General features: G+C 51.4%; 1 protein-coding gene across 1 annotated transcript; it reads left to right on the forward strand.

The window, feature by feature from the left end:
* Positions 1–557: 557 nt before the first annotated feature.
* Positions 558–2584, forward strand: LOC123041468 (sugar transport protein MST1). Its single transcript, XM_044464070.1, has 3 exons — positions 558–1139; positions 1253–1885; positions 1986–2584. Exons 1-3 carry the CDS (start codon positions 834–836, stop codon positions 2439–2441), a joined length of 1395 nt encoding a protein of 464 aa, XP_044320005.1. The 5' UTR covers positions 558–833; the 3' UTR covers positions 2442–2584.
* The last annotated feature ends 8382 nt before the right edge of the window (positions 2585–10966 follow it).

The raw sequence follows: 10966 nt of genomic DNA on the forward strand, positions 1-10966 counted from the left end.
GCATGAATGGATGTAGCAAAAACACAGACGGTAGTAGCAACAAATTGACACGGTTGTAGCTTTTATCTCAATGGTTGAAGCTTTTCCCCTTTATGGTGGAAGCTTTTCTGTAAACGATTGAAACTTTTTTTTGAGCAATGTCTGGGTGAAAACTTTTCTCTATCGTTCGGTTGAAGCTGTTTTCATCAAAGTTTGTAGCATTTTATATAGATGGTTGTAGCTTCCCTCGATAGCACTGAACGCTTACAGCTTTCTGTATATACGGTTGAAGCATTTTTAATCTTGGGTTAAAGCTTTCCTGTCAACGGTTGCAGCACTCGCCGGCCTGTTCCAGCAAATTTGGGCCGCGGGGTGTAGTCCTGCCATGGCTGGTTGCAGCTCCGGCGTGGCCGGGTCCGGTGAGGCAGGGAGAGCTCCGATGCACGCGGATCCCCGCGGATCTGGTCGAGGGCAGCCAGATCTGCTGAACGGCGGCGCGCCTGGGAGGCCTGCGGCACGGGGCGATGCGTTGACCATGGCAGCGGGGAGAGAGAAAGAGAGAGATGCGCGAGAGGAAGAAGAGAAAAGGGAGGAGGACTAGTCGTCCCGGGTCCATCGCGCCACGTGGTTGCTCGTGAGTGGGTCGCGTCGCGCGTGCGTGGACTGGACCGGCCGTAGCTTCGGCCGGTGCCCCGGCCCCAAACGTTTCCCTATTATTTAAGCGCTTATAGTCTTACTGTGTTTTAACATAATTTCAAAAACCAAGCATATTGCAAAGCATAGTGTATGGCAAGAACTTTTTATCCTTATACACGTATAATGTACTTTTGGTCGACTCTGGTGGCGTGACACAAATGGAATCGTTCCTGAGCAAGTTCTTCCCGGAAGTGCAGAGCAGGATGAAGAGCCCGAAGCGTGACGCATACTGCAAGTACGACAACCAGTGGCTCACCGCGTTCACATCGTCGCTATTCATCGCCGGCACTCTATCGTCCTTGGTGGCGAGCCGAGTGACGAGGAGGGTGGGCCGCCAGGCAATCATGTTGATTGGCGGTGTCATGTTCCTTGCCGGCTCAATCATCAACGCTGCAGCCGTCAACATCGCCATGCTCATCATCGGCCGGATTCTACTCGGTTTTGGTCTAGGGTTCACATTACAGGTATATGGAGGCCAAAAAATACAATATAATTGCGGCCCTGAGGTATATCGAGGCCCAATACCGACTATCTTTTTCTTTTATGGGTACTGACCATCTCTTTCATTTTACCGCAGGCAGCTCCTGTGTACCTCTCCGAGACCGCTCCGGCGCGGTGGCGTGGCGCATTCACGTCGTCGTACAATACGTTCGTCGTCATCGGCATACTCTCCGCGACCATCACCAACTACTTCACCAACCGCATCCCTGGCTGGGGATGGCGCCTCTCCCTCGGTCTAGCGGCCGTCCCGGGCGTCATCATCGTCGTGGGAGCCTTCTTCATCCCGGACACCCCCAGCAGCCTCGTCCTGCGAGGCCATCCCGACCGAGCCCGCGCGGCGCTGCAGCGTATCCGCGGAGATGGCACCAACATCGATGTCGAGTTCAAGGACATCATCCGCGCCGTGGACGAGGCGCGCCGGAACGACGTTGGCTCTTTCCGGAGGCTATTCAGCAAGCAGTACCGGCACTACCTGGCGGTGGGGCTGGCCATACCCATCTTCTTCGAGTTCACCGGCATGATCGTCATCGCCGTATTCTCGCCTGTGTTGTTCCGCACGGTGGGGTTCAACAGCCAGAAGGCCATACTTGGTTCTGTGATAAACAGCACGACAAACTTGGTGGCCACAGTTCTGTCCACGTTCGTCATGGACCGCACCGGCCGCAGGTTCTTGCTCATCGTCGGCGGCATCGGCATGATGTTCTGCGAGGTACCGTATTATGCCATACTGTTTGTCACTACGCATGCTAGTTCATAGCCGTTTGATGGCTGGATCTAATCAACCTTTTGTTGGTGAACTACTAATGAAGGTGGCCATCTCGTGGGTGATGGCGGGCCATCTCGGGAAGCACCAAGGGGTGACGATGCCGCATGGCTACGCGACCGCAGTGCTGGTCCTCATCTGCCTCTGCACGTTCAGCTTCGGCGTGTCGTGGGCGCCGCTCAGATGGGTGGTGCCGAGCGAGATCTACCCGGTGGAGATCAGGTCGGCCGGGCAGGCCATGAGCATCTCTGTCGCGCTGTGTCTCTCCTTCGTGGAGCTGCAGGTGTTCATCGCGCTGCTCTGCGCCATGAAGTATGGCGTCTTTCTCTTCTACGCCGGCTGGCTTCTGACAATGACCATCTTCGTGGCGGCATTCCTGCCGGAAACCAAGGGCGTGCCCTTGGAAGCAATGCAGTCAGTGTGGACGGGACATTGGTACTGGAGGAGGTTCGTCAAGGATGCCAACCATGAAAGCCAAATCACCGGTGTGTCAACTAATTAGTAAGTGCATGCAGATAAAACTGGTTTGGAAGTGATGTGTAATTTATTTCAGCAAAGCGTCTTAGTAAAAAAATATATTGTATTACCAAAAATGAAGATGCAATATATTGTAAGAGGGTGTTGGGTTAGGCTTAATAGCATCTCCAACCGGCGCGCAACCGCGCGGCGTGCTGAAACCTTTTTTGGGCGCGGAAATAGCTGTTTTTTGCGCGCGGCAGAGCGCTGGCTCCAACGGCCGCAAAAAATTACGCGTGCGCGCCGCTCCAACAGAAGCGCTAAAATTTACAGCGCGCGATACACATCGTCGTCCTCCTCCTCCTCCTCCTCATACGCAAAAACAAGATAGTTCATGACATAGATAGGCACAGGTAGATAAAAAACGATACAAAAGGATAACATAGATAGTTCATAGCATAGATAAATAAAAATATAGTCATATTTCAACTACTCGTCGTCCTTCTCCTCCTCCTTCTCCTCCGACTCCGACTCGGTGATGTCCTCCTCCGACGTCGTAATGAAGGTGTCAATATAGCGTTCATCGTTGGAGTCCCAGGTCGACGCTTCTCCAAGCTCGATGTTGAAGAGTGCGGCCGCCTTCCGCGTACGCTTGTCCTCGCGATAGGCGGCTCGCTCCGCTCTCCTCTCCGCCCTCTCCGTCCTCCTTTGCGCATAGAATTCACGCTCGTTGACGACGTCCTCCGGAAAGCGTTCACGCCACAGCGCCATGGCCTCCTCGTCCATCTCAGCGATGCCGAGGCGGCGCTCCCACCTTCGATTGTCGCGACGGTCCCCGTCGGTGACAAGCCGCGGGGGAGGCGCGAGCTCCTGCACCTGCTCCTGCGTCGCCACCTTGGTGAAGTTTATCTCCCTACGAGGCCGCCGGAGGCGCCACGCCGCCGCGTCGTATGCGCAGGCGGCCTCATGGGCGGTGCCGAATTTGCCAAGGCCGAGGCGCATCTTGTCGGTGTCAAGACCGACGGATCTCGGGTAGGGGGTCCCGAAGTGTGTGTCTAAGGCTAATGGTAACAGGAGGCAGGGGACACGATGTTTTACCCAGGTTCGGGCCCTCTCGATGGAGGTAATACCCTACTTCCTGCTTGATTGATCTTGACGATATGAGTATTACAAGAGTTGATCTACCACGAAATCGTAGAGGCTAAACCCTAGAAGCTAGCCTATGATTATGATTGTTGTTGTCCTACTGACTAAACCCTACGGTTTATATAGACACCCGAGGGGGCTAGGGTTACACATAGTCGGTTACAGAGAAGGAGATCTACATATCCGAACTGCCAAGCTTGCCTTCCACGCAAAGGAGAGTCCCATCCGGACTCGGGACAAAGTCTTCAATCTTGTATCTTCATAGTCCAACAATCCGGCCAAAGTATATAGTCCGGCTGTCTGAGGACCCCTTAATCCAGGACTCCCTCAGTAGCCCCTGAACTAGGCTTCAATGACGATGAGTCCGGCGCGCAGATTGTCTTGGGCATTGCAAGGCGGGTTCTTCTCCAAATCCTCCAAAGCATTGTTGTAACGAGCAGTGTCCGGCTCCTCATCAATGTCGTGCTCCTCGACTTTTGTGCTTTTAATAATGGTTGTCTTCACATGTCGAGCGAATGCGAGAAGTCGAGGCAGTTTTACATTTGCCACCACGACCATGCGAGTAAATCATCTATAAAAGAGACGGGAATTCTCATATCCAAATCACACCATCTCCTCCCAGTGAGTATTCATCAAAGCGCGCCCGGAAAAATCCATACTACCATGGCCGGTCGTCGCGGTCCCTCCTCTCGCTCATGTAGCACTAGGCCAGGCGATTGGGAGAAATGTTCTGTCCCCCATAGCCGATTAGTAGAGTTGCAGACCAAGGGGATTCTCCCACCTGCATACATGGTCCCCATCCGAGCTGGACTAGCCACTTATAATGGCGGGGAGCAAGCGGAGAGCTTTCCAAACCCATCCAAGGGAGAGCGGGTATGCTTCGTCCCCTATTTGCTGAGGGGGCTCAGATTTCCAATCCATCCTTTCCTCCGCAGGCTCCTGGAGTTCTACGGCCTCCAGCTGCATAACTTTACCCCAACCTCCATACTGCATATCGCAGGCTATGTTGCCTTTTGCGAGCTTTTTCTGGGTTGCGAAGCTCATTTCGAGCTGTGGAAGAGGCTATTCTGCCTCGTACCCCGCACTCAGGAGGGGTCGGTATATCAAGTGGGCGGAGCCGAAATATGGCACATCGCCGGGACCGGATATCTATTCGGCACCTCGAAGAAGACATCCGAAGACTGGCCCTCGGAATGGTTCTACGTGGAGGACGTCCCTCTTCCGGACCCTGAAGGGCCTTCTCGAGTTTGTAAATGCCCCGTTGAAGAAACGCCACAGCTGGCGCCCCAGGAGCCCTCAGGAGGAAGATAACAAAGAGATCCTTTTCCTGATGGACAGGATAAATACGCTGGCGAAATCAGGACTGACAATAATTGAAGTTATGTCCATATGTATAATGCGGGGAGTGCAGCCACTTCAATATTGGGGAAAACCCATGTGGCACTTCAATGGAGAAGACGATGCCACCCGCTGCGGCCGTAAAGGTCCGGACTCTCCCGCCGCTCTGGCGACGATGCTGTCCGATTTGTATAAAGGAGAGGAGGAGGATTTCATCCATATCAAGCCACGGGATGGATTCTCCATGTACAACCCCCCAAGCTGGGTGAGTCACTATCTTTTATTCTAGTCTTTTCCACATTTTTAGTGCAAATGTTTACTCGGTCGATTCATAGCAGGAACTGCGAAGAGCCATGAAGGATGTTCACAGCCCATCTCCTCAGCCAGAGGATCCCAACCGGGCTCTTGACCCCGGACTCGAAGAAGATCTGGACACATTTGTGGAGCTTGTTGACAGGACCTTTTATCAGTTAAGCTGCGATGGTGTGATGGTGGCCATCATAGTTGATTATCCTGGCCTACTCCCTGTATCCCAGGTAAGTAAAGCCAGAGTCCCAACTTCCAGAAAGGATTCCCTCTTTACACTTCACCCACCGCACATGTATATTGTCTTTCAGGGAAGGCCATCGGGACGCCAAGCCGAACCCGCAGCGACTCGCCAACAAGGGGCATCGAAGTCAGGTAGGCTTAAAAGGAAGGCGTTCAGGACCGAGACCCTGTTGCAAAGGTATGTTAAAAAACCTGCCACGACTTTATCATTGTTAAGATATAACAATGTCCACTGTCTTCTGACAGAAAAAGTGCTTGCCGGACTATATCCGGTGAGCCTGTCGGTCACGCCTCCACCAGCCGGACTCCGAGGCCGGACTCAAGGGCGGAGGTCAACGCGGACGATCCTCCAACAGAGGATGTGGATATATTTTCAGCTACAAACTCCGAAGTGGAGAGCGCCATGAATCATAGGCGCCGTCGGGCCGCACTACGCGGCCCTAATTTCTCTGAAGAGGCGTTCGATGCCTTCAACTCAGGGGACGCGTACATCCAGGCTGCTCAAGGTGGCCTTGCTAGGGCCACAGACTAGTACATAAAGGATATATGGGTAAGAAAATTTGATCGGCATGTATATCAGCACCCTCCGAGACTTGAAACAGTTGGCACAACTGATTTAAGGATCCTCGTGTGCATAGGTTCATACAGAGAAGAATACCCAGCTATCCAAAGAGCTGGAGGAGTGCAAGGCCCAGCTGCGGGCCGCAATTGCCGTGATGGAGGAGTCTACGAAGGCCCCATCTGGTAATATTTGCTTTAAATGACAATAATGTCATGGAATGTACCAGTTAAGTATTCGGCATGAATGCGATTCTAACAATAGAATCTGCAGACAATCTCGGAGGCAATCCGGAGATTGAACCAGAGGATGAGCAACATGTTCGGCGACAGCTGAAGGCTGGCCAGCGTGTGCTTACAAAGGTTATAAAGGAGAAAAATACTCTACAGGACGCTAACGTCCGATTGGACGTCGAATTAAAGGACGTTCGGGCCCAGCTTGCTGACTCCGTAAAGGAAAATAAGAGGCTTCAGCGCGGAATATTCAGTAAGTGCTCTGACGAACCACTATAAAGTTCGGCGAAGAAGCGTGCTAACAGAATTATGTCTATAGGCATGCTAACAGGTCGTCCCGAGGAGGAGATGCCCGGATCTGCAGGCGATCTTCTACCGGAGCTCTCACAACTGCACGAACAAGTTCGGCAGGTGATGCGGGGCATTGCCCAAGACTTGTGGCCATCCGCCTCCCTGCTAGGAGGCATGGGGGAGCTTGTGGAGATGCTCAAGGGAGCGCGGCAGCTCTTCCGATTATGAAAGATATCGGCCTGCCGACAAGGCGCAAGGGAAGCCTGGGCCATGGTGAAGACGCGATACACCAAGGCTAACCCGAACCACATGGCCGAGGTCGGACCTGTAGGGTCAGATGGGAAGGAGATCCCTGTACATCTAGTGTATGATCAGGTAGCATTAGCCGCTAAGTATTCCCAACAGGACTGTAGGCTAGATAGCCTATTAGATGGTATAGAAGAAGAATTTAGTCAGTCTAAGTGACTTTGTACTTCGAAGGACACATTTTATCCCTAGCCGGATTGTAAATCATTTGTCTTGGCCAACCTTTTTGCTTCAACCTCTGGACCCGATAGTCCGGAGTGTATCCAAATACCCGCTCGGTTACATGAAAACCGGGGCACGCGTGGAAACCAGGCGTAGGGGTCATAAGTGCTTAAACTGACAAGTACCCAACTAGTTATGTTATATTACATGGGTAGTAAGAAACATCTTCCAGGGAGAATAGTTCCGTTAAGGGTTCCTTTCCCTGGGTGTGCATGCATTGATGTGCATGTCCGATCTGCAAAAATTTACGCAGGATATAAGCATCTGGGGGCATGTTTTGTAATAGGTAAAATACATCTTTTGTTTAGCGGCCGAATATTCCCTTAAGAACGCTAGCTTTCGGCTTCACCCAGTCTGAGGTACATATCCTGCTGACCCGGCAGTAACAATCAGAGAGGTGCTCCCCTTATGCCCTAGCCAAATTAACGGGAACGTAGGGCATAAACACAAGAGCTAGGCAACCCAGCTTGGCCAAAACTTAAGTCAGATCGATGCATATAGTGGTGAAAAAAGGCACATACGGAGAAGTGACGCATATGTAGTGGGAATAAAGCCCAAAATACAATTAAGCTTGTTTGTAAGAAGCCCCCGGGTATATTGGGCGCGCATAGCGCTGCCAGAGTGTGCGGTCAAAGAATACGTGCAGCTTTTAAGGCTATAAATGTAAAAGGGAGAGAGAGAGGGTATAATTTAAAAAGGAAGATGGTGGTAAGGAGACAAACACAGAGTTCGGCACTAGGGGTAGAATCTTCGGAGTCTGGCCGCGTCCCATGGGTTCGGCTCGAGTCGATTGTCTAATGCATCGCACAGACGGTACGCACCTCCAGTGAGAACTTTGTCAATGATGAAGGGGCCCTCCCACTTGGGCTTGAGCTTGTTCTTTTTCTTCTCTGGTAGACGTAGAACGAGTTCGCCAATGTTATAAGTTTTGGCCTGCACTTCTCTGCTTTGATACCTTTGAGCCTGCTATTGATAGAATGCGGAACGGGCCTTCGCGATGTCACGCTCCTCCTCCAGGGCATCTAAGTTGTCCTGCCGATCCAGCTCGGCTTCTCTCTCTTTGTACGTGCGCACTATAGGTGGATAATGGATGATATCGTAGGGTAGCACTGCCTCTGCGCCATACACCTAAAAAACGGTGTGTATCCAGTTGTGCGATTTGGCGTGGTCCGCAGCCCCCATAATACGGAGTCAAGCTCCTCGACCCAGTGCGTATCTGATTCCTTCAAGGATCGCACTAGTCTGGGTTTAATGCCGCTCATAATAAGACCGTTCGCTCGTTCGACTTGACCATTTGTTTGGGGGTGATAGATGGAGGCGTAATCAAGTTTTATGCCCATTTTGCTGCACCAGGTTTTCACCTCATCGGCTGTAAAGTTTGAGCAATTATCGGTGATGATGCTGTGGGGGACATCGTAGCGGTGTACGACCCCGGATATAAAGTCTATCACTGGTCCGAATTCGGCCATTTTAACTGGTTTGGCTTCTATCCATTTGGTGAATTTATCGACCATGCCCAACAAGTATTTCTTCTTATGGCTTTCTCCTTTAAGGGGTCCAACCATATCGAGCCCCCAGACCGCAAAGGGCCAAGTTATGGGGATTGTTTGGAGGGCGGTGGGCGGCATATGGCTTTGATTTGCAAAAAGCTGGCAACCAACGCAGTGTTGGACAAGGTTTTGTGCATCTGCCCGGGCTGTCGAATGGTAGAAACCTGTACGGAAGGCCTTGCTTACGAGTGCCCGGGCTGCGGCATGGTGGCTGCCGAGTCCAGCATGAATTTCAGCCAAGAGCTGCCGCCCTTCCTCTTCGGAGATGCACCTTTGGAGCACTCCTGTCGCGCTTTTCTTATAAAGCTCTCCCTCGTGGACTTTGTAGGCTTTAGAACACCACACAATGCAACATGCCTCATTTTGGTCCTCCGGGAGTTCCTGCCTATTTAAGTAAGCTAGGAAGGGTTCCGTCCACGGGGAGATGACCACCATAATCACGTGGGCCGAAGGTGTGATTTCGATGGCGGAGCCTCCGATTACGTCGAATTGTTCAGGATCTGGGGTTGTGTGCAGATCCGGACTAGTATTGCCGGACTCCACTTCCCATACAACGGATGGCTTGAACATCCTTTCCAAAAAAATATTTGGTGGGACGGGGTCACGTTTAGCGCTGATGCGGGCTAGGATATCCGCCGCTTGATTGTTTTCTCGAACGACATGGTGGAATTCGAGCCCCTTGAACCGAGCTGACATTTTGAGAACGGCATTATGGTAGGCCACCATTTTCGGGTCCTTGGCGTCAAAGTCTCCATTTATTTGAGATATTGCGAGATTTGAATCCTCACATACTTCTAGACGTTGAATGCCCATGGAGACCGCCATACGAAGACCGTGCAACAATGCCTCATACTCAGCTGCATTGTTGGAATCTGTGTAAAGTATTTGGAGTATGTATTGGACTGTATCTCCGGTGGGGACGTCAGGACGACGCCAGCCCCAAGACCAGATAGCATCTTAGAGCCATCAAAGTGCATGATCCAATTGGAGTACGCGTCGTACTCTTTAGGGAGTTCGGCTTCTGTCCATTCGGCGATGAAGTCAGCAGTACCTGTGACTTAATGGCCCATCGTGGTTTGTATGTTATGTCGAATGGGAGGAGCTCGATAGCCCATTTTGCAATCCGGCCCGTGGCATCGCGGTTATTTATTATGTCATTGAGTGGTACTTCGGAGGCCACCGTAATTGAACACTCTTGAAAGTAGTGTCGTAGTTTTCGGGATGCCATGAAGACCGCGTATGTTATCTTTTGATAATGTGGGTACCGTGACTTGCATGGAGTGAGGACAGTGGAGACTTAGTATACCAGCTTTTGTAGTGGGAATTTATGTCCATCTGTCTCTCGTTCGACGACGAGCACTACGCTTACAACCTGGTGTGTTACAGCTATGTATAGCAGCATGGGTTCACCGATATTTGGCGCTGCCAGAATTGGATTGGTGGCCAAGAGGGCTTTTATTTCCTCTAGCCCAGCCGTAGCCGCATCCGTCCATTCGAAGTGTTCGGTGCGTCGAAGAGGCGGTAAAGAGGTAGCGCCTTTTCTCCTAATCGGGAGATAAAGCGGCTTAGGGCGGCCATGCATCCAGTTAGTTTCTGGATTTGCTTGAGGTCTGTTGGGGTAGCCAACTGTGACAGAGCTCGGATTTTAGTCGGGTTTGCTTTGATTCCTCTATTGAAAACAATAAAGCCCAAGAGTTTTCCGGCTGGTACGCCGAAAACGCATTTTTCCGGGTTGAGCTTGATGTCTTATGTTCGGAGATTGTCGAACGTAAGTCTCAAGTCGTCTATTAATGATTCGACGTGTCTGGCTTTGATGACCACATCGTCTATGTAGGCCTCCACTGTTTTGCCAATTTGTGTTTCCAGGCATGTCTGAATCATGCGTTGATAGGTTGCACCAGAGTTTTTGAGCCCGAAAGGCATGGTGTTAAAACAGAAGGGACCGTATGGAGTGATAAATGCCGTTGCGGCTTGATCGAACTCCGCCATCTTCATGATGGTATCCGGAGTATGCGTCGAGGAAACACAATGAATCGTGTCCTGCGGTAGCGTCGATAATTTGATCGATGCGGGGGAGGGGGAAGGGATCCTTAGGGCAAGCCTTATTAAGGTCTTTGAAATAGACGCATAGGCGCCAGGATTTGTCCTTCTTTTGTACCATCACTAGGTTTGCTAGCCAGTCCGGATGTTTTATTTCTCTGATGAATCAGGCTTCGAGTAGCTTGGCTAGCTCTTCTCCCATGGCTTGTCGCTTGGGTTATGAAAAGCGTCGAAGAGTCTGCTTGACTGGCTTGTATCCCTTTAGTATGTTTAGGCAATGTTCGGCCAGCCTGCGTGGGATACCTGGCATGTCTGAAGGATGCCAGGCGAAAATATC

This window comes from Triticum aestivum, chromosome 2B (genome assembly GCF_018294505.1).
Source record: "Triticum aestivum cultivar Chinese Spring chromosome 2B, IWGSC CS RefSeq v2.1, whole genome shotgun sequence".
NCBI classification, from domain to species: domain Eukaryota; kingdom Viridiplantae; phylum Streptophyta; class Magnoliopsida; order Poales; family Poaceae; genus Triticum; species Triticum aestivum.

Bases quoted from the DNA above. Each gene is read 5' to 3' on its own strand.
- LOC123041468 (XM_044464070.1), top strand. From the start codon at position 834: ATGGAATCGTTCCTGAGCAAGTTCTTCCCGGAAGTGCAGAGCAGGATG. The intron at 1,140-1,252 runs GTATATGGAGGC...ATTTTACCGCAG, and splicing joins GTCTAGGGTTCACATTACAG to GCAGCTCCTGTGTACCTCTC. The intron at 1,886-1,985 runs GTACCGTATTAT...CTACTAATGAAG, and splicing joins TCGGCATGATGTTCTGCGAG to GTGGCCATCTCGTGGGTGAT.